The 24157-nt window shown below is 40.9% G+C and overlaps 1 protein-coding gene across 2 annotated transcripts in view; it reads right to left on the minus strand.

The window, feature by feature from the left end:
* The window catches only part of KIAA1549 (KIAA1549 ortholog), a 110865-nt gene that overhangs the window by 67703 nt on the left and 19005 nt on the right, over positions 1-24157 (minus strand). For both annotated transcript variants that reach the window (XM_014937411.1, XM_014937410.1), the window contains exons 2-4: positions 7635-10376; positions 6054-6142; positions 124-301 (exon numbers count right to left, since the gene is read on the minus strand). In XM_014937411.1, the coding sequence (XP_014792897.1) occupies positions 124-301; positions 6054-6142; positions 7635-10335 (2968 nt within the window). In that variant the 5' untranslated portion in view covers positions 10336-10376. The remainder of the gene's footprint in view (positions 1-123; positions 302-6053; positions 6143-7634; positions 10377-24157) is intronic.

Here is a 24157-nt window from a genome sequence, read left to right on the forward strand (position 1 = left end):
CTGTCAGTTTCACAGCAGTAGAATGCAGGGTTTTGACTTGACCTTGCATACTTAATCATAAGTGAAGAAGTATGAATCAATATGAAGCTACATCTCCTCCTCTTCATGTCAGGAAGAACTCACCTGTCTGAACTTGGAACCTGTTATCTGGTACAGTGAAGGAAGGATGCAGTGAGAGGATCATGGGGGCCTCGCCACGAAGAAGGCTGCTGTTCACAAGCACGTTTATGACAGCTACTGCCGTGTAAACAAAAGGACCCGATGTCACCAAGAAAGCAAATTTGGGGAAAATTTTATAAACCTACAAAAAAAGAAAAAGAATTAAAAAAAAAAATCTTCAAGGTGAAATTTGGCAACACTCTAGACTTACATAGCTTTATGCATTTCAAAGCCACATCATCAAGAGGTAGGAAAATATAATCTTTAATTTTCCAGGAAGGAGCAGCAGCACAGACACTCTGACAGTGGTGTGCCCTGCAGCCTCTGCTCCAGTGCATCAGAGAGGCAACTCCCCTGTGGTACAAGCACCTACTAGAATCTCTTCCATACAGCACACCAAGCTGAACACTACTTGATTTATCACATCCCAGCACAGCAGCACTCCCCCTTGCCTGCATTCCCTGGAGTACGTAAGAGTTCCCATACTAAATTGCTCTTTACTTACTGATCTGCTTGCACAACTTCTGTATTTCAGTCATACACTGCACAGCGAATACACTCTATACTACTCACATGTGATATGTAAGAATCAAAATATACATAATATGCTTTATGGATACAATTTTCACACTCAAGAACGCTTTCTTCCAGAGAATACTTCTATCTGCTTATTTCAGCAGTTGCCACAATTAGAATTTTGCTCCTCCAATTAATCTCCTGACTTTGAGTCTTCTTAAAAATCCTGAGGAACCTTAGTCAACATGTAAAAGAAATGATACTGTAAGTTAAATATAAACCAGGGTGAATGTTTCCATGCAGACACTCTTATCCACTATTGCTCCATCACACTGGAAGCTTTTCTTTACTTAAACATACTTCATAGTCTCCTCTCCTTCAAAGAAATTCTCAGTATCAAGGATACTGATATCTGCAGCCTTATTTTTTCCCTTGTTGGTTTACTCCCCCAGTTTGCTTTATTTGCCTAAGGTAGTCACACTAAAATGTTTTGAGTTGTCCAACATGATGGCCTCATAAATAAATAAATAATCTGAACTAGAGACACAAAGGTTATGATAAACGTGCACCTCTTTGATGAAGACATGCTGGCACCTTGCAGATTTTGTGCTGCTGAAGGGATATGTTAGATATCCTCAACATCCTTATAAAAAAGCACCGTGCTACTTTAATTGTGACCCACATGTATTTCTGCAACAGTGCAAAGTGATGGCAATTGCTGTTTAGATGAGACAGCAAGCAGCTCTTCCCTATCCTCTAAAAACTGTGCACTTCAAAGAGACCATCTTCACCAGAAGAAACTACCTCAGTAGCAGAAAGAAATTAAAAAAATAATCTGTGCTGCTCATTATTCCTCTCTTCCTCCTCAGTCCATAAATATATGCAGGATCTAGCTTTTATTTTAAATGGATTTAGACCCACAGAACTCAAATTTGTTTGATATGAATAATATGCACAGCTCTTTTCAGTTCCTCTTATCTGAAATTTTGTCCTTTTATCTCAGGATGAAATGATCTCTGCAGCTTCAGTTTGTCAAATGGAAACAGCAGTTAGAATGGGTAAGACATGCCAAAAGAAAGTTGCCCGTTACTTCCAAAGGAGACTACTTAAAAGGCAAGAAAAAGAGGAATTAGAATTACAAATCTCAGTGACAATTTGCTGGTGATTCTTAAAGTAATATATGCTCAGGAAGAGAGGCCCAGTGTACCCAGCATATACTTATGCACTAGAGGTAGGTATTTCAGACAAGAAAGCAAGTCTCTGATAACTAACTCAGCTGTCTCCATCTCTGAGCTGTTGCAGTGCAATGAAAGCAGCCTACCCTGAACACCTCCTGGAATTTCGCACCAACTTTTTCCTCTTAACAGCTAACATTGCTTCCCTTTTGTGCTTCACCGCAGCAGAAGAGTGATGGCAATTCCAGAAGAATGGAAATTAAAAAAAAAAACAACACACTTTTAAGTGTAATTTTGAGGTGGGTAGATTAGAACCACCCCAGGTCAAAACAATAGCTATTTCTGCTTGAGATATTGCAGGGGTGTCTATGGAGCTAGCTCTCTACAGCCTAATTCAGATGACAGGAATAATATAGCCATGCCAGCGTGTTGCTGTCTACAAGCTATTTCACATGGAATTTTGCGAAGTTGGCTAGGATAGATAACCACAGCTCATGACTCTTGGTTCATGAATGAGAATAGCTCCTCTTGGTACAGCTCTAATGGTTTACCATCCCAGCTGTCCATCCAAACCTCTACTGCCCGTAGAGGCCAGTTAGATGCTAACACATTAGCTAACTGAGCCACCACATTTTACGTTGCCACCTATTGAAGTAAACAAGATAAATTTCTTATATTAAAGAAGTACACAGTTCTCATCATAACACTTTGGCCATAAAGCTGGAGAAGCACACAAAGCTCTATGTGCACTTTGGAGCCATTCCCACAGCAAAAGCAGAAACCTCCAGTAGGAGCAGAAAACCCTTGCAGCACCTCAAGTTAAGCTACCCCTTCTCCAAAGTGCCAAGGCTAATCCAATTCTGCCGTTTACAGGACACAACCTGTCTCATTCAAAACTACCCTCACATGAGAGAGCCCTTGTGATACAAAAAGTTTTGAAGCCTCCATTTACCAGAGGCCAGAAGAGTATTTGGGGACAACATCGCTGCATGCTTACCCTGTCCCTTATGATGTTCTCTAAGCATTTGCTATTGATCATTTTCCGCTAAAATATTTGATTAGATCCACCTTTGCTACAATCTAATCCACGCCTACACTCCACAGTACTATGCTGCGTAAACATCTGGCAGAAAGCATAAACATCTGATTTCCTCCCCACCACCTTATTAAGCATCCTGTACAGAGCCTGCAGAGAGCGTTTTAAAGTCCTGAAGATGGGCTACAAAGGCCCTCGGGTCTTAAAAATGAAACAAAGCTTCTGCTTCTACGCACATTAGCATCCTAAGGCAACAATTCTCTCGCGGTTTTTACACACTTAAATGGTACCAGCCAGCATCTCAGCAGCAGTGAGTAGCCACGAAGCCAGCCCAAATCCACAAGGTGGCATCCTTGAAAGAAGTATTTAACTGACAGGGAACCGATCTGACTTTGAAGGCAGAGGTTTACTAATTTTGGATTACAGAAACCAATAGGCTACAGATAGGCCCTAAGGCCCACATGAAATACAGCAACAAAGTGGCTGAGGTATACATTTAACCACATGATAAAATTTCCAAGCACAAATGAGGCTGGCAAAAAGCTTTTTCCTGTTGGCATGAGCTTAACAGCACCAGGGGTCCTGGCGGCAAGTCACTGCCAACGCTATTTTATTTCACACCCCAGTGCAACAAAACCAAGTCAGGGAACATTGTATAACAGATCTTACCCAAGTGTCATAAGGTTTACATTAGAGAAAGCTGACAAAAATTGCTCTTATTCAAACAATGGGGCCTTATTCTTTTGCAGATGCAATACATTGGGACTGACTGGAAAGAACTTTAAAATTCAAGGTTATTCTCACTTTGCTGTATGGACTTGTGCTAGGAAAAAGCTGACAAAAGTTTTTTTCCTTAGGCAGGATTCAAGCCTGCCTCTTTTTTATTCCACTTGAACAACTCAATATTTGAAATAATAAAGAACCAGAGACCAAAGTTTTAACTGAAAAAGTTGGGAAAAAAAGAGTCTTAATTCTTCTTTCAGTGTTAAACTTGATTTGCACTTAAAGTGAGCAGCAGTTATATCCACTGTTGCCATGGATTTTATTTTTAAAGCACACATTACTACCAAGTTAAATTTAACAGGACTGTCTCCTGATTTACTGTGCATTACATCACAGCAAGTGAACAACATCTGTGAGCTGTAATAGGAGACACAGTAAAAAAGCAGCTTAGGGAAGTGCACTGCTTTACCATAAGTTGCAAATGTACACACTGTTCCTGGGTACTCTCGACTAACAAAAGTCAGTTCTGCTTTGTTAATTAAGGTTAGCAATGTAGATGAATTCTATTTAAAACTTTGCATTACATCACCATTAAACATGCTGATACTATAGACAGCTTTTTATTTAAAAGAACAATTCTGTTAGTTCTTCACTGCTAGAGGTGAAGACATTCGCTAGTGATTATATTTAGTGCAAAACCAATACCCAAGGCATCGCAAAGAGAACGCATATGCTAGCAGCATTCTAGCATAAAATAAGCATAACCGATTCCACAGAGATGTTTTCTCCTTTTGATAAAAAAGAATTTGCAAAGAATGAAGCTGGACTAACTACATTATTTATAAAGACAGTTGCTTCTGAGCAGCCTTAGGGCCAAAATATCCTATTGAGAGTTTTACAAGGCAAGAGTGGGCATGAAAGGAAGGAATTTAAAGGGCAAAAACATAAAGAAGCAAGATATCAAATGTTGGCTCCAATCAACCTTCAAATATTTAGAAATAGATTTTGTCTTACTGCTGTTACTATTAAGAGGATAAGCACTTCCATATTGTTGACGCGTATAAAGTCATTGAAAATTAATGTAGTTCTACCATCATGAACTTTTGACTTCTGCTTGACTATGCCAGTTTGCACAATCTGAAGATGTAATTCACAAACCAGAAGAAAAATATCTTCTTTACAAAATAACCCTGAAAAGCTTACTGGCAGATATTAGTAAAAGGACCTAAACTAAACATAACTTACAGTGGCAGCTCACTGTGGCTGGAATTTGACAGAAATTTCTAACACTCCTTTCTTAACTGAGTAGTAAAGAGGTATATTCTCAAACACCAGCCAGTTGTTTAATTACTGAGTGCAGTGATTACGGCAGGAGCTGTCAAAATGCTGTTTCCCCACATGGATCAGCAAGCAGAAATTAGAGGCACTAAGGGATCCTATGCATGGGGAAACTGAAGTTATGTTCAAAAGTCAAACTGCTACTTGAGTAAACATCATAATGAAAACGAGATCATAGGCTCAGAAAACTAAGATAATGTGGCGCTGGGCTATCACAACACCGACATGAAAAATTGCAAGTGCAGCTGAACCTGCACCTACACCAGTAATTCCACTAAAACATTTCACTTTGTCCCCTGTGTTGAAATATCTGATTGTATAACAAAGGTATCCCCAAATCACCTTTACAGTCTTTTCCTCTCAGACAGAGGGGGGCAACCAGAGCCTTTAAACCTCGTCTCAAGAAGACATTCACTTTGAGGTTCGGAAACTACACTGAAATGTTGTTCAAAGATGATTCCTTGATCATCAAAGCAGAGGAAGCTTTCACAAAAAAACCAAGAGCGCCGCAATTCCTAGCTCTGTGAGTTGGGGAAGAACAGGGGACACACCTATTTGAAGACTTAAAAATAACATCTTACCATTGCACACCTGATTTTTTTTTCCCCTGCCTTTTTTATCTACCAAGTCCTGCATTTGGGATTCCACCACTTACCTTGCAAGTGTTGATGGCCTCACTCACAATATTAAATAGCGCAAGGCTGTGCAGAAGGTTTTGTTTTGTTTAAGGTGCTAAGTATATAATCAGCTAGCAGAAGAAACAAAACTTTTAAACAGGTATTTCTAAGGGTAAAAGCTTTTCAGTTCAGTTTCACCAGTCAAAGGAGGTGAGCAGTAGAGGCTGAGCACTGCTTGCTCACCTCTGACCAAACCAAGAAAGGTCTGTCCTAGAAAATGATAACATTCTGTAAGTAAAAAAAAAAAGCTGGTTTCATATTCATTTCAAAAAAGCCCAACGACATGACTAACATTTAAGTTAGAATAAACCTCTCTCTGATATAGTACCAACATGCGTTGCTTTAAAATCACCTTTTTAGCCTGTGAATTAAACCCACTATTTTATTACACTGATCAAAGAGTACTTGTACACACTTCATACCACTTACCTCTAGCTCTACTGATCGTCTGAACTGAACTCTGAGCACTTCTCTGATGGATTCACTGACATTTTGTAGAACAGCTCTTCGGGCCAGCACTGGAAATTAATGTCAGTCATTAAACACATTTTAGCTTCATCTCCTGAGCTTTGGTTCAATGCTGCATTTTCAATTGTGCAATGCATGAAAAAGCAGGCAATGAAATCAACTGCATCAAATGCATAAGACAATAGACAAGGAAACAGGTAAAGGTGTGACTGTATCCTAAAAAGTGACTGTATATACAGTTTAAGGAACTCCAGGTTTACTTTCGCTCTCCTGTTCTGTTTTTCAATATCTAATGTCTTCAGCATTCTAGCAAAAGAACCTTCTAAAGAGCCACTGAGGCATTCAAATTGGATCTGAAAGTTGCAGCACATTCAGTCTGACCTGTGCACAATGAGCCTGCTGTCATACCGCAGTTAAAGTTTTGTAGGCAATGCATGGAATGCAGATGAGGTCAGAAAAAAGCCACAGAAAATATGCATCTACTTTCCTCTTAAATAAAATGTAAGCAAATGTGACTGATTACTGAAAGGGATATCCATCGAGTAAGAAACTGCTTAAAAAACACCACATCCCAATGGATATCATGTCTGTTATAGTCACGCTTCAGACTGTGACTATGGTCAAGGGAACAACTGAAAAGTGGTGCGTTGTCATCCTGCATTTACTTTCCACTTGCCTACAAAACTGCTCAAATTACAGGTTAAAAAAAAGAAATCAATCTTCCTTATCACCAGCATAGCCAGCTCACCTTCATATCTGGATGAGATTATGCTCATTTTGCTTTACATATGACAAGTAAATCTTAAGGGCAAAACGTGTTGCTTACCACAGAACATGCAGCACTTCTGCAGCTGCCTTGGATTAGGTGGCTGGTATTATTTTGTTAACAAGTTAAGAAGGGGTAGGAAAACACCAAAAAAAAGCAAACACAGATGCTGAGACAATTAATTTTGAAACACAGCAACATTACTTTTTCAGGCTACAAACACACCAAACCCAACTGAAGTAAGTATGGGAGGAGGGAAAATATAAACATAAGCTAGTATGGTGAAATTATAAAAATGGTAATGAAACCCAAACGTTTTTTAAAGCAACTGTCCTCTTTCACATTACAACATTACCTCACATGCAGGTTTTTTTACAAACAGCAGCAACAACTGAAAGGAGAAACTTACTCAGTCAGAACATTTATAGTTTGGCAGAACGGTACCATGACAGTAACATTCATTTACAGCCCATGAAATGATAAAGCAGCCTCCAATTCAGTACACTTGTATGTATGCATCAGCAAGTTTAGAAGACAATTTCATTCTCTATGTAGTGTAATGTGTACATAACTCACTATCACAATGATCTTTGTTCAAGTTAATTCTATTATTTTCAAGAGTAAATGATAAGTGAATGTTTTTAGAGCTGTTTGTCTAAATTTACATCACATTTTTTGGAAAGATTCACTTAGCTAGTTCAACACCTGCAATTAGCTAGGGGGTCACATTACAGTGGCTTCTGAAAAACACAATAAAAACGTTTGCAATAGCTTACCTGCGGTGACTAAGTAAGCATCGGGAACCGTGATGTCGCAGACGTAGGGTTGCCTAGTAGTGGTCACGGCAGAGGTAACGACCACGGGTTCAGATGGAGTAGTGGTGGCCAGAGGGGTGGAGGAGGTGGTCCCCAGGCTGCCTGCAGCAGTTGTGCTGCGGCTGCCCGTGGCACTGGTGGCAGTGGTTGTGGGGACAGTGGTGGGATCAGCCGTCGCATCAGTACCCGCAGTTATACTGCTTCCTGCTGGAACTTCATATCCAGTGGGAGGGCTGGAAGTCGAAGGAAAGTGAGTGGGAGCAAACAATGTGGTCACAGAGAGAGACGCTGTAGGAGGGGGCATCACGCTGCTGGTTTCGGCACGTGATGTCAGGTTGTCAAGGTCTAGGGGTGGAAGGGCTGTGTGGGCACTGCCCTCGCTGTGAGATGTTAGAAGCAGCGTGGGGCTAACTGTAGCACCAATATCCTCATCGGAAGCCAGAGCAGTTGATAGCAGAGACGAAGATATATTTAAGACAGGAGTTGCCGGAAAGGTAGTAAACAAAGAGATCAGATTTGTTTCATTGAGCAAGGCGCTGCTGGTAAGAGACTGGGTGTCAGAAGTGGGCAGCACCAGGGTAGGAACCACGGAGTGAGAGATGGAGAGTGACGGCTCCAACTGAGAGGTAGCTCCTGTAACAGCTGAGGTAAACACAACTTCAGAGCCCACTGGCAATACCGAGGGCGCTTCCCAAAACACAGATGACTCAGAGTGAAAATCTGATGACAGCGTTACTTCAGGAACATGTGCACCTGGAACAGAGAATGTATTTGAATAAGAGTATGATGGGTGGCTGAGAGGGAACTGAGAAACCTCGGCATCAGTGGCAGAGCTGACAGTGGGAGTTAACTCCCAGCTGGAAACATCCCCGGAAAGTTCTGATGTCCCAGTCAACAAGGTTGGAGGTAAGAGTGTTGATAAATCACTTTGCACGGCAGAGTAAGAATTTAGCATGGCCGATGAGAAAGACATGTAGCTAGGTTCAATAAGGAATGGCGTTGATAAAAGCCTGGATGGAAAATCTGAAATATTTAAAGACAATTCTTCCTTTGTAGATGTCTTGTCAAGCAAAATAACAGATTCTGATGGCATTAATTCTGGTGACCCCAGGAAAGTTGTACGACTAACTGCAAAAGATGGTATCGTCTCACTTGGGACAAAGGTAGAGTCAAATAGAATGGTGGTGGCATCAGGAAGTTCTACACGAGTGCTTGGAGTCAACAAAACTGTTTCCAGAACAGAGTGGGAAAACTGGGCAACAGAGATGTTTAGTAAGGTTCCTCCAGGAAGATGATGGTAAGAAGGAGAAATCGTTATAGGTGTTCTGTTGTTAAGAACAGTGTCCGTAGTGCTTAATAAAAACATGCTTGAATCGGGCATTTCTGTGAATCTTGAAGAAAATGAAACAACTGGTCTTGATGGAAAAGAAGTATCAAAAATCTCAGGTGTAGGCTCCTCTAACTCATACCCGTCAGTAATTATAGTTGTAAATGGAGTGATGCCTTGTACTTCAGAGGCTTTGATGGACAAAGTTTCAACGTAATCTCCTGAGCCCACATCATGTTCAGGGGAAAAGCCTGCCTCTGGCAGAAGTGAAACTGAGTCACAATACAGACAAGAACTGTACGATCTCGTGAAAGGCACTGGACTCATGAGCTCACTGACAAGCTCTGATTGACTTGATATTTCTGACCCGGCAGGCAAATTTGGTGGTGTACTGGAGAATTCACGTGTAAACAGGCTGGCATTAAGAACTGCGTTAGAGTCCATGGAAATGGCAGCTGAGTGAAGCGGAAAAGATGCAAGTGGAAGACTCCTGGGAAACGAAGCAGGCTCATCACCGGCTGCTGAGGTCGGTGTGGCCCAGGGAATGCTTGGAGTGGGGTAGGTCTGCAGACTGAGACTTTCTGCTGCCCTGCTACTCGCATAGGAGTAAACACCATCATCGGGGTCTGCACGCTGTGCTGTGGCACGCGGGGTCACACGGCTGTTTCTATCCAGCAGCTTGAGATGAAGAGGCAAGGCTTCTGAAGCAGCCCCAAAAGGCAGAGCTGTTAAACTTGCATTCACGTTTTCCCACACTGCAACTCCCGCCTCTGAAGGAATGGAAGTGAGATAAATAGCTGTATGTGGAGGGTGCAACGGCGAGTCTCTGCTCGCGGTTAGCATTTCACTAGCTGGTACAAAAGGCTTCAATTCTGTAGGAGGGTTACTGTGTTCAGGGACAGCACTCCACGGAGTCTTTTGCTGGGCTGTTTTTGAGATATCATACGGTGCAAAAAGGACAGATAACGAAGGTGTTAGCAACACAGTTTCTAACGTTTCTCTTGGTGGCTCTACTGTATTAACTGAGTGATGATCTGTTAAAACCGCAAAAGACTTCAGTGGAGGAGTCCACTGCGCCTTTGGAAACGAGCTAATAAATTCATCGTCACTTAAGAACGCCTCGTTGCTTGTTACAGAGACGTCTACCAACGGTGTACTTCTCACTGCTGAAATCCTGACCATTTCTTCTTGGTTAAATAAAGTCCCATCAAAGGGAGTAGTAACTGATGATACAACCGTTTGAAGAGAATTACCTTCTTGGGACTCCAAAGTACTTCTCGCTAAGGCCGTTTGTGTCCTGCTGCCTGATATGCTTTGGTGCATCTTTGAGTCCATTGAGAAAAAGGTAAAATTTTGCTGCTCCAAGGATCTCTCATCTAAATAAAGAGGCAGAGAGAAAAACAAAAACCAGAAGACACTAGATTAGCACAAGTAGTGAGACTGCAATGAGCAAACCTCACATACAGTATTTCTGGAGACAACCCCCAGAATTCAAGGGCTGAGACAAAACCTCTCACTATGTGAAAAATGAGCCTCCATGAACCAGTCAGAACAATTAGTAAGATTCCCTGTGAAACTCCATTCTCTGGAGATGAGCAGGACAACACGACCTTCTCTCACTCTGCACCTACTTGTCTCCCTACAGCAGCACTCCAATGAGCCCCACAAAGGAACAGAAAGTGGCTCCCTCTTACCTACGCGTGGCTACGGTGCATGGCAGCTAATAGTCTCACAAAGTAAACAAACCAAAAAGGGGAACAAGGACTAATGCAGGGGAAAATTTTGCATAACTTTAGGTCATCTGCTTTCCTTTAGTATCATTTCATTTCCTCCAGTTTTATTATTTCTCAATATTACGCTCACTAGTAGATCTGTCCAGTTTCAAGGACCAGATCCTCCCTCTCATATCAGAAATGAATGACCCTTCTGAGAGATGAGGGGTTCCCTTTACATAAAGCAAATGTGGACCTGATATGAGCTACAAGAATCTGCTAAGTAACATGCCCAGGAGTTACGCTTACATTGTCAGCCATCCATTAAACTTCTGGCCTTTTGGTAGTCAGTGACAAATTGTTTCATTACACAATTGCTGTCTTTATTCACAACCCACCACAGGAGCACTCTGAGTTTATGGGCCACCTGTAATAAAATTTTCACTGTTCCAGTTTGTAGAATTCAAGTAATAACAGTTGGGTTCAAACACAAAGGAGAAAAAGCTAAGAATTCACCACTTATTTTAACTAAATACTTGCAAAAATCATATATAAGCAGCATTTGCATAACTTGACTGTAATTCCTACTCTCTCAGAAAAGTGTTCTTGGGTTACAGATAAGATCTGTATATAAGCTTCTCCAACCATGGATGTGTTTTGCAGAGAAAAGCTTGATTACTGCTTGAGTACTTTTCTGAAATGTCAAGATTAGTAGCCTTCAGAGCTGAATATTAAAGGAAATCACAGAAAATTGCTGCAGGGCATTTTTCAAGGATACACACAAAAGTTTCAACCTTAATCTATCTATTCCACCTGATCATCCTGTTTTCATGTGGGAGCATCCACACAGTGCTGCCGGAACCTACTGACAACACACGTTAAAAAGGCTGGAGGGACAGGAATCCCATCCAGTTAAACCACCAGGGATCAGTTTAAGATAAAAACGAGCATACACACTGTAAAGTGCTGAACGGCGATACAGCACACTGCTCAACTCTGACCACGTTTGCAACCCTTCAGAGGATGCCTTGAACTCAGTAAGCCATGGCAGATCTTGCAGGAATAGCTCACGTATCTGTTACGCACTTTTATCAGCCTAAGAACACTTTCCAAAGGTGATAAACTGCCATAATCATCCCCTCCTCCCTGCTCTGTTTGCTAAATTCCTTTACACAACTTGATAACTTTTGAAGCTGCTGATCTGAAAAGCATAGTTGCAAGAATTAATGCACAGAGCTAATGCCAATGTACCACTAATCACACCTAATCAAACGTGAGTGCTCTGATTATATACTTTATTTTACAGATCCCTTGCACAACGTTTTGCAGCATAGCAGATACTGTTCTCTCAAGTAATCCAAATTAATTTTTTCCTCCTGAAACTCACTATAGGCATTGCCAGCTTTATGATGTTTAGCTGTGGTGTACACATGCGTGTACACATGCACAATTCCTTTTAACCAGCCCTGTAAAATTCTGTCCACCCTTGGTCACACTTCGGACACCTAACGCTTACTTGCAGTGAATTCCAAATTGCAGGCAAACATGTTAACAGGTAAAAGTTCTTCTTGTTTATCACAGCTTCATGTTGTAAATCCCTGCAGCAGTAATGCAAGACAGCTGTGTTGGTTTCAACACAGTAAGTGTGGTAAACTTGGAACTGCTACAAGTAACAGTTAATACGACCAGAAAAGGTGAATACCTACTAATTAGTAAATGTACTTTCAATCACATATCTCCGCAAATCTTTGACTCAAAGCTAGAGGTGATTCCACAAACAAAAGTTTCACTGTCTATATGTGCTATGCTGTGTATCATCTTCCTTCACCCTTGTTCAATTTGACTGGGGAGCTGTCACAGGCACGATACTGCTGGAAGTGACTACCTGTCACAGAAAGATGTTCTGAAGTTACTTGCACCACCATAAGCTGTGCAACATATATGCATAAGAGGCAAGGGGAACCTTGGATTTAAATTAATTCTGACCTCAGAATTAGTTTTTTCTTGTCAGTCTGCTAATATTTTTTCCTTAAAAGACATGAAGTAATAGCAAATAACAATTTTATCATACATCTGTGCCTTTCAATGTAAAGAACTGAACTGACACCAGGAAGGAAAGAACACAACTTCTGAAAAAGATGTTTCTTTTTTTTAAGGAAAACACACCATGTCTTGAAAAAGTTACAGGCCGCAAGACGAAGTAAGAGCATTGTTACTCGAGATGAGTGGAGCGGGAAAAATTCACTTGTGCATATAGGATTTTGAAACAACTCCTCACCAGCAAGTTTGCAAGCTGGCATTTCCATACTATTTTCTTTGCTTAGTCTTTTAGAAGTAGGAGGTATTAGTGACATGCCATTAATAATACAAATTGTTGTTTTCCATCGTCTCCAGAAGAAGAGTGTCCTACTTGAACACCGCGTGCCTCTCGGGGCGAGCAGATGGGACGGGTGGCAGATGTGCCCGGGAGCAGCCAGACAGCCCACAGAGAGGAAGGAAAAGCAAAGGAAAAAGGGAAAGAGGTGAAGGCACCACCATGGGATGACAATCACCCCCTCGTCGGCGCGGAGCAGCCGATCTGGCTGTGCCCTGGGACAAAGGAAGCAGACAGACCGCACATGTTCTGGTGTATCTCAATGCCACCACCGCACAAAGCGACTGATGAATATCAATGCCGACTTGTTTGTTTGCACAGCTGTTGGTGTTGGGTGACGGTTTCCCCGTCCAGCAGCCCTGCTGCCCTTGAGCTAAGCAACGGTGACAGGATGACAATCAGAGAAGCCAAACTCCCCCAAGCTGATAACGCTACAGAAAAGAATAGGTGGCTTAGGAAGCGAAGCCATGGTCCCAAGCCACAGCAGAGGGGAGGGAAGGAGAGCACTTGTGGAGGGGCTGCGGGGGGCACAGATGGCACCAGCACAATGCCCCGGCTCAGGGAGTGACAGCATAGGAAATGTGCTGATGGGCTTGGGGCGAGGAACTCTCCGCCGCTTCTGCTGCCCCCCAAAACTGGTAAAAGCTGGAATGAAATTCCTAAGTGGCCAAACAGGTCACTGGACCCTTCAACTGCCAGATCTTTATTTACAGAAGCACAGCCATGAGCTGTTAATGCTGGCACAGCCCTGTGTGAATCCAGCAAGGGCCGTAACACCAGCACAGCACTCTCCCACGACTACAGCAAAGGACTCCTGCAGCCTGTGGACTTCTTTGGCGACAAAAATACACTGTGTTGGCTTGCCAGAAAACTGTATGTTCATAAACCAGAAACTAGACTTATCACTTTTCCAGAAAGCAATTAAAGGGATGTAGTTTTCATCCTTCCTGTAGTTGCAGTGCTAGAAAGTAATGTCAGTTCTACACGCTACAATAATGTAAAAAAGGATGATTTTTCATATATGTATATGTATATATATGTAATACTATATGCATGTATTCACATGCTTCCATATTTTAATCTTTCATTTATTTACAATAAATATACCCTCACATATTTTTAAATGCAGGATCGAAGATGCAATCTCACCTCTGCCACTCATCTCTCACGTGACTTCAAAAAATTTGCATTGCTTTTCTGCCCTCTGCTATTAAAATGTGGCAATTGTACATGATCATAACTACCAACATCTACTAAAATGTAAGTGATTTCCTGTATTATAAAGATGTTATAGATGATAAAATTAAACCCTGAGGCCAGAAGTAGCAATTTTTGCTCTATTATTTTTGAGAAACTAAGTAATGGTTAATAAAGTTTGCAAACATGCGAAAGCGTCAGCAAGCCAGCTGAAAACATACATCACTTCAAAAAAAAAACCAAAAACAAACAACAACTTCTGTGTACCAACATAATGATCTACAACATTAAATTTTAGTACCTTCATTTTTTAGGCAAGGAGAAAAATTGTTCTTTTATTGCTGCTCATTGTTTCAAACAGAAGCATTTGAGGTGGAGAGGCAACATTCCAAGTATTATGGGAAAATTTATATTAACTAACTAGGATAATAGTAGGTTCCACGTTATTAAAATTAAAGCTATGAACTCACTAGGAATATTCACCACCTGAAATGGCTCCCTGACAATGGGGTTTGAGAAGCACAGCACATTTAAAGCAAGCTTTCAACAATATTTTTGCCATTCACCATAATGGAACTTTTTCTTTGAGAAACAGAAAGTAAGAAATTGAAATAACCAAACATTGTATCACACAAGACCACCCAAGGGTAGAGAGAATGATAGATAAAAATGCAGCTGAAAAAAATCATAGCTCTTCCTCATGCGGCTTAACAGTTAATAACTTTTTAACTTATTTAACAGCATTTAGTTCAGCTTCTGTCAAAAAGAGCTTGTATGCACTAGGTCACTGCAAGAAATTTACACAGTTGTCTGGTATAAGCCTCTAACTAAATTTCTTAGGTGTCTGGGTTGTAGGAAAATACCAGTCACAGAAGCATGTGGAGCTGAAAAGCTGTCTGCTTTCTTCTCTGGGAGGTATTAAGCATGGATTGAACAGTGACAGTAATCACCCCTGGCACACAAAAGCCAGGGAAAGGAGGGGATGGGAGGTTTGTACAATTCCTCCCTTCCCGAGCTGCAGTTCCCAGCTCCTTTTGGGGCTCAGCAGCTTTTGGAAGGTTCTGTTCCCCACAGCACATGCAGTGGGGCAGTGTACACTGAGGTTGTGCAAAGGGACACAAATCATCTGGATTCCTAACAGCTGTTTCTCAAAGAGGTTAGTTTCCTTATTGAAAAGATCAAGGATATCTCTCATCATTTACCACACACAATTACAAATTTTAACTAATTAAGCTGCTTGGACCACCTGAAAGGCTAAAAGACAAAGTAAAGAAATAAAGAAATTATGCTGTGTCTAGGCACTCTTTCACGCTGCAGTTGAAGATAAAATTTCATCGCAAATAGAGGAAATTGTACTAAGAGAAAAATAATACCATTAACAGGAAGCACGCAAAGTGAGTACCTATGTGCATGCACGCTCACTTTTGGAACATCTTGAACTCATTCTCCATCCACATGCAAACAGATGTGACTCAGCTGCTGCCCAGGTGCAAGTATTCAAAAAACTCCCCCTCCTGTACAGCAAATAAGCTCAAGCTCCCACCTCTGCACGAGGAGAAAAGATGCACCAAGGGAAGCACCAAGGGAAGGGGCAAAAATAAACCCTTGCTTGCCAGCAAAGCTGATTAAGACCTTGCAAAGAAAAAGGTTTAGTGGAAAGTAGTCTAATAGTATTTCATACTTGAATCAAGAAATGCATCATGACACTCCCCATCAAGTATTAACATTTGAAAACAAATACCAATGAACCTATAATACCAAGCACTAGCATTTGCATTTTCTTCCTCATCCAACATTAAAAGAACCACCCTCAAAACTTCCTTTAGGACACTTTGGCTGGTAACACCATGTTAAAGAGCTGTAAGCAGTCTGGGATACCAACTTCCACTGCACGGCCAATGGAACACCTCATCAGAAAACTTGCAATCTGATCCAGGAATCTTCCTAAGGTATCCACTGCAGTATCCCTGTCGTAATTCACAGTAAATGGGAGATTAAAAGAAAAAAGCCACAGCTGTTCTGTCGTTATCACTGTAATACATTCTGTTTTGCATGAAAGAGATGACAACCCTTGCAACTCAAGTGAAGCTTTTTGTAACACAAAAGATAACCGCACACCACTAGGCAGTAAGGGCAGGAGAGAGCAAACAACCCCACCACTCACTCCACAAACCCAAGCACACAGGGAGATCCACCTCCCAAACAGTAGTATTACCTCTGAAAAACTAAGGAGTGGGCTGGGAACAAAACTTTTGCACAGAACAGTTTGTCATGCTTATACAACACCTGCAAACCCAAACGATACAAAAATCCTCGCTGGTGGAGCTGCATAAAGGTCTCATAGCACCAAGGTGCCTGGAGCAGACAGTCCCTCTCTAGAACTTCTCTGAACAAAGACACCTGAATGCAGAGGTGAGAAAGTAAATTAGCCATAACAATTCACACCATTTCCAACATCTCAGGGGGAAGAAAGATAGATGTTTCTCATACATAAGCCTTCTATGGCCACTACATGCTCCTAAAGACCATCACCCACAGCTGAGGAGAGCAATGGCTTCAGGCAGAGCTCAGTGCTCTAACGTGACCGGCTGGCTGGCCATGCACGCACACACACACACAGAAAACTGCAAATCAAATCATAGTTCAAAGTGTAGCTTTTGCTGGGAGCATTTATGCTTTTTTGGCATTTACTTGTACATGACATCATCATGTGGGAAGCCATATGTTAGGGATAAAGTACACACAAACTTGATTTGGCTTTGCAAATGTTAATTCTAAGAAAAACCCTCATCACATTTGCTCATCATGATAAGCATGATACATACTTTATACTTTAAAAGAAAAGAAAGAAAAGGCCTTCTTTCCTCCGTGTCCTTTTTTTTTTTTTAATTGCTCTGCACAGCAACTTGATTTTTAGTCCCCAAAGAGCCAGTGTCAGTTTTCATGCAACCAAATGGCTACTGAGAAGCTTTTCTGGTTTTGCTCAACACTGCAGACTCCTCCAAAACGCAGATCCTGGAAGCTTTTGAAGAGACCAACTAAATTTATATTAGCCTCTTTTTTGTACAGATAACGTATCAGTGAGTAGTATTTTGCACTCAATGCATACAAGGAGTTTTAGCAAAAAATACACCCTTAAAACAAAATTTTTCTTTCTGAAATTGCCTTATCTGGATGAAATCTCTAGAAGCAATGAAATGACAGAGAGCCTGAAGTCAAGAGAAACTGCCTAATTAAAACAGAGCTTACGCCGTATCCTAGTAACCCAGTTATCCACAGGGATTCTCTTCATTGACACACATCCTGAAGTGTGCTGTGCTGACAAAGGGAAAATACCCTTGACTGAGCTCTGACTTGTTCAGGTCAGCACGCTCGTTGCTCCAAAATCGTATTACTTCAAGGAGTAAGTGGAAGCCTCAACCTGGAACACTTAAAAGTAGCTCCTTTGAGAAGTTAATTTACAAGACTTTTGTTACACAAAGCATGATGCAAAATCTGAAAAGGCGAGATTGTCAACCTGCATAATACCATCACTCTGTATTGGACTCATAAAACAACAACTTCATTGCTCCGAGGCCAGATCATAACAATATGCCTGCACATGCTTAATTTTTCAAACAGCTGTATATGAATAAGCAAATAATACTGAAAAGCTCTTGCACAGTCGGACAGGAAGGCATTTAGTGGTACTCACAGCATGTATCACTCGGCAAATCAAGTCACATGAGAAAGAATCTGTCAATGCATTTTCACAGAAAAAGGAGATTTCATAGAAAAGCTGGGGAAGAGAGCAGAACAGTCCCAGCTACCCCAGCCTTTGGGGCTGAAACTAAGCACTCACCAAGAGCCGAAAACAGGAAAAGAAAAGGAACGAACAAAGAGATGGAACAGAGGCTCAAGGAGTACATGCTCTAAGCAGAGGTTTGAAATAAGTTACCTAAGATTTTTCCTTACAATGTGCAAGTGTTATTGGCCTTGATCTCACTTGAAAAAAGAGAAATCTCTTACAAATCCCCCTGTAATAAATAGAAAAAGGTCACTGCATAGCAGCAAAGATCAAACTCCTTGCATAACTTATATCCACAGAACTTTCAGAAAACAGTCCGATAGCAAAACTGATAGGGAAGAAGAAAAAAGGCAACACAAGCACTACTTCAAATTAAAAAACAACCACCAAATAACCAAACCAAACTAAACAACCACAAAAAGCCACAAACACTTTTTTGCCCCCTCCCTCTAGGCTGTTAGGCTTAGGCATCCACTGTACAACATTTGAACATTCAATGTGAATATCCCTACTAGTGATTCTGTAACTGCACTAGTTTTGAGAATAATTATCATATCAAGTAGCGTGTACCTCAAGATTTAGCAATTAATTCTGGTCTTTTTGTCTTTTTCTCTTGAACAACATTGTCAAAACATGGCAAGTAAAGAAATCACAGTTGCTAGCATCTTAAGAGAAATGAAACTCGCCCAAAGCCTTTTCCTCTGTTCCCTTAATGCAATAGTACATGCCTGATCACCACTCTCAGAGCACTCCACTGGAAACAGGTTATCCTGAGCTACTGCCGTCTAAGCTTTCAGACCTGGGGCCAAGTTCATGACCAACACAAATGAGTTCAACTCTACCGGCTCCAGAAAGTTGCATCATCTTTTCCCAGCGCTGCAGTTCATGCTGTGAGACCACAAGTTATCGGCCATGGAATAACACTCAAGATATTAAGGTATGAGTATTCTATTTTTTTGGTACTTTTAGTTGCTCAAGACGTATGTGGCACTTCAAACTTAAGAGAAAAAAAGCTGTGGATATGGAAGTCCCCAAGATCTGGTAATATAACTATGTAGTTTCTGCATGGCTCTAGAAAATTTATAGCTTTAGTTAACAACAGAAACAAAAGAATGAGTAAAAAAAACGTTAACAAGAGCAGCAGAAGTAAATCAGAAAAGGATCCGCTGTAGGACACAATAAATATGTAGGCAACCCAGAAAAAGGATCTAAGGAGAGCATTCTTACTAGAAATACATATAGAACCAGACAGGTAACAAAACAACAGAGAAATATACAAGAGTGGAAGGTACTACATAGTCCTTCTTTATGTGGCAGCCAGGTCACAATATTTTTTACAGGAACACTATCTCTTGAGCAGCATCACAAAGTAAAACTTCCTAATTAACATATTGGGAAATACACAACAAATCCAACAATAAAAAGGAGAAGCAAGGAATATCCTCGTACCAAAACTTAACACATGCAGACAAATGAGAAACAGAAACAACTTGTTAGGAAACAGATCAGTTAACGCACCTTTCCCAAGCAAAACAACTTGCAGAGAGCAACTGAAACAGCCACACTAGCCTTGGAGAATGTGTTTTGGTTTTTTTATATAACTGACATTTATTATCGGCATGAAAGAAAATATATTTTCCTTAAAGCAACAAGGAGAAAAGGAAGTGGGCAAGTCTTCATGCGCATGAAGATAACAATAGCCAAACTCACCCACACTCAGTAATAATCATTGCACACTTGTCACCCTGGCTGCCATAAAGCATCTCATCACGTTTAGACTTTTCATGATCCTGTAGTACAGCACCATGTTAGCTTGGCTGCGAATTGTTGCTGAAGCAAATGATGACACTGAAGAGATGTCTTTCTAAGTCCTTACTAGGACCTTTCTTGGTCCTTAAGCTCCCTGGGTCATCCCTTTGCTACCCCATATGCTCTACCGTGTAAAGTTGCATGAGGTTCCAACCTGCCTCCAGTAATGTTCACTAAAGCTACAGACACAGGAGTCAGTGAGGGCTTGTAAAACACTGAACACACTGATTAACCACAGACCTATACGCACTGCTCCATCTATCAGACATGGCACTGTTAAAGGTACTCTCCACTGACAAAACCTGGGTCAGGATTAGAAGCTTCTCAGGAAAATCTCACATCTGGTTAAAACCATGCTGACACACACGCACCCTGGAGAAAGCACCTGGGAAACAGGGTTGAGATGCATTCTGGCTGTGTAGTCTCCAAGACAGACAGTAAAAAAAAAAAAAAAAAAATAATCCAAGAACAATAAACATTGGTCTCATGAGAATAATACAGACTTCTTTTGAATTCAGACCTTGGTATTTGTTTCGAGATGATCTGATCTGTTTTAGGACAATCTTGAAGTTTAAGTCAGTGAAGTGTTGATGAGTTCCTTATGTGGGACTCCTCAGGGACAGTACACAAGATTTTTGTAAGCTGAAACAGATACCCCTTAGATTCTGAATGAACTTAAAAGTGTGGCTTTTCATTTATGATGTTGTCAATACCTTCAAACTATCTGCTTAAAAAATATCATCACATTGAACCTGGTGAAGCACCAATTCCTTTCATACACATTACTCCTCAGGACAGCACACTATGTTTGGATGCTGAAACAGCTACCCATTGGATTCTTCACTGACTTGAAAGTTGGGGAGGTTGACATCATGAATAACTTGAACCTTCCTACTTGAAAAATATCACTGTATTGAAACTGGGCCTCTGCAGTGTGAATGGGGCTGCTGGTGTTCTCCACAAGGTACCATACATTTGAAGCATTTTTCTTCCCTTCCTGAAATGTTCCAAGAGGAAGAATGTGATTCAGTTAAATCTGTAATGAGGGAAAAGGCAGAACTATGGGTAAGCAAGAGTTCAGTTTTATCAAGAATCGTGAGTTCCAAGAATAAAAACATAAACTAGACGGAAGGCTGGTGCACATTTTGTATTTGCACATAAATGCAAGGACGTAGATATGATTTTCCAAAATAAAGAACAGATCCCTTTCTGATCAAACACAAACAACTATTCTCCTTTATTGCATGCTTGGTATAATTTAAAATAATTGTAGGCTTCTTCTGTTGATTTTTCAAAAAAATCATCTTATGCACATCAGTGTCTCCAAACAATAAAAATGAAATGAAAATGACTGCACATGTTAATAACTACTTTCACTTCTATTTCAGATAATGTTAAAATAAACAATATCACTGGATAAAGAAACAACACTGATATGATAATTTCCGCAACGTATCAGACTTTAGAAATCTACTGTTCGGAAGAATTCTATCTGTGGTGAAACAGGTTCAAAAGAAAGGGAAAAGAAATATACTAACCTTCTCTATTAAGCTATCAGTTACTCCAGATGGAGTATTTACAACGTACATCTACATTGTTTGATGATGAATGTTGGTCCTTACAGAGCTGAAAAATCCCCTCCTGCCTTAAAGGAAAGAGGTTGCTAGACATACTCCCAGGAGCCAACCTTAACCGCCTTAAAGGAAAGAGGTTGCTAGAGGTCAGCACATTAGGTATAGCTAGACATACTCCCAGGAGCCAACCTTAACTCCTGTATGTTAGGATTCTTCCACTTTCTTAGGTGGAAGCACTGAATTAAAGATCTTATATGACTGGTGATGCATTCTTCTTCTAATATCCTACTTCCAGGAAATAACGTTAGTCATAGTAACTGTATGCCCTCACCTTAGAAACCACAACAGAAGTACCAAGATGAGATACCCAAACCAAAAATTTTGTAAGCAACTACCTCAAGAACTGTTCAATAATAAAAAAAAATAAATTCTCTCAAGAGGAAATACCTTCCTATGGAAAAAGAACAGTCCCTAGTAAAAGAAGATAAAGTCTTCTATATCAACTTCCCTATGGAAAAAGAACAGTTGCTAGTAAAAGAAGATAAAGTCTTCTATATCAAGCCGATTTCAATTATTTAAGAGGCTGCATGGTGCATATGGCTGTTTTCTTCCCTTACAACAGCTTGGCCTTTCACAGGTCACACTGCTTAAATGCCCATGATCGAAAACAGCCCGTGTTTCTGGATCAGGTCACAACACCAATACTTTGTACTAATTTGCCACATAAAGCCAAACTACTGAGAATTTTTTACCTATGCTAGAGGAAAAGCAGGTCAGTCTTACACAAGCTAAGAGCTACAGTTCACTCTATTTCACTCCCTGTGGCTTCAAACCCGCCTCCAACAAACAATCTCTTGGGAATGGACTTCTAGCCTAATTATCTCTAACTGCAATATTCCTACTATCCTACTAATACTCTCTTGCTATAAACTGACCTAATGCGGAGATTGGCAGGAGTATAGTTACCATAAACCAAAGGCACCATTTCTCCACTTTCTGGATAAAAAAACAAACTTCAGGGAGGTTTTTTTTCCCCCTAGATAAGTACAAGAAATCTTTCTGGAAACACAGGGAAACTTACATTTTCTTTTAAAACGGACCAAATGGAGCTTAAAAAGGTCTAAGGAAGAGATGATTTTGGAGTACATGAGCTTGATTATTCTTTGCTTATAACCTTACATAGGTATTCACACATCTGTAAAGTGTTGTTATCCTAACCTGGGAAAGTTTGCACACAGGGCACAGAAAATAACTGCCTACGCAGATAATTCAGTCCATTAACTAATACTGGTCTCATCCACAAAAGAGCATGATACAGAGAGAACCTGTTAATTAAAAGGGAAAGAGAAAAGGCGCTGGGAGTATGATAGTATGAGCTTTGCTCTCAAATGCACTATATTTAAACACTCACATTTGCAAAGATCTGAGCCTTATCCAACCCTTGGAGTAAAACTTTTCTTTTCTGTGCAGACTTTTTACTGCAGGGTCAGTATTATATGGTACCCAGCACAGTGGTACAACTGAGCTTAGCTCCTGCAGTGCAGTCCTGTGCAAAGCACCTTGCGTGTTGCAGGAAACAAGAGTGCTGCTCACCCAGTTGAGTGCACAGGCTTCTGCAGGAAGGGCAATTAATACGTGTCAGTTGTTTCATGTTGTGATAATAAAAAAGGAAGTACAGGAGCTTTACATGTGACTTTGTACCTCCTTTTGGATGCTGTACTTAAAGAAAAATATGGTCTGATTATAAAGAATCCAAAGAAGAGCATCAGAATGGACAGAGGTTCTCTAATGAGGAAACAACTGAGAAAAAGTTGGGATTAATCATCCTAAAGGAAAAGTGATTACGGGGGAAGGGAAGGTATATAATAAAAAGTGTCAATTGCTTTTAAGCACATGTAAAGTTATAGCAAAGAGAAATAATCTCTTTTCCACATCTATACTAGACAGCTCAGCACTCCTGATAGCCATTAGGACGAGCTTTCCAAAGGTCAGTGTTGCTCTATATTGGAAAAGATTGCCTCCATCACTGGAGGTCTTTAGGAACAGTTTAAACAACCACATCAGGAATGAGAGAGCTGATTCTCTCTTCGAGGCTTTGAGACTTGTTTCAGACCTATTTCCTCTGATCCAGGCTGTTCAGACGCACTCTGGAGGGAAATCAATGTCACATGTACTTAAAAAAAAAAGTTGCAGGGCTAAACCTTCTGTGCAGAGTTTCTCATACACAGCAAAGCTGCTTTAAAGAAAATAAACCAGTAAGCTGTGTTTATGAATATCCAAACTTTCCTGCTACTTGAGAAAGGATCTGTTAAATTAAAAATGTTAGCTTATATATAGTGAACTGTCACCATAAACATTGCCAAGGCTTCCAAGGAATATGTCAGCTAACTACGGACAGTGGGACTGAGTGCACCCTCAGCAAGTTTGCTGATGGCATCAAGTTGTGTGGCACGGTTGACACACTGGAGGGAAGAGATGCCATCCAGAGGGACCTGGACAGGCTTGAGAGGTGGGCCTGTGCAAACATCATAAGTTCAACCAGGCCAAGTGCAAGGTCCTGCATCTGGGTCACAGCAATCCCAAACACAAATACAGGTTGGGCAGAGAATGGTTGAGAGCAGCCCTGAGGAGAAGGACTTGGGAGTGTTGGTGGATGAGCAGCTCAACATTAGCCAGCAACATGACCAGAAAGACAACTGCATTC

The sequence above is a fragment of the Calidris pugnax genome, unplaced genomic scaffold (genome assembly GCF_001431845.1).
Source record: "Calidris pugnax isolate Ruff unplaced genomic scaffold, ASM143184v1 scaffold1, whole genome shotgun sequence".
Classification (NCBI taxonomy): Eukaryota; Metazoa; Chordata; class Aves; order Charadriiformes; family Scolopacidae; genus Calidris; species Calidris pugnax.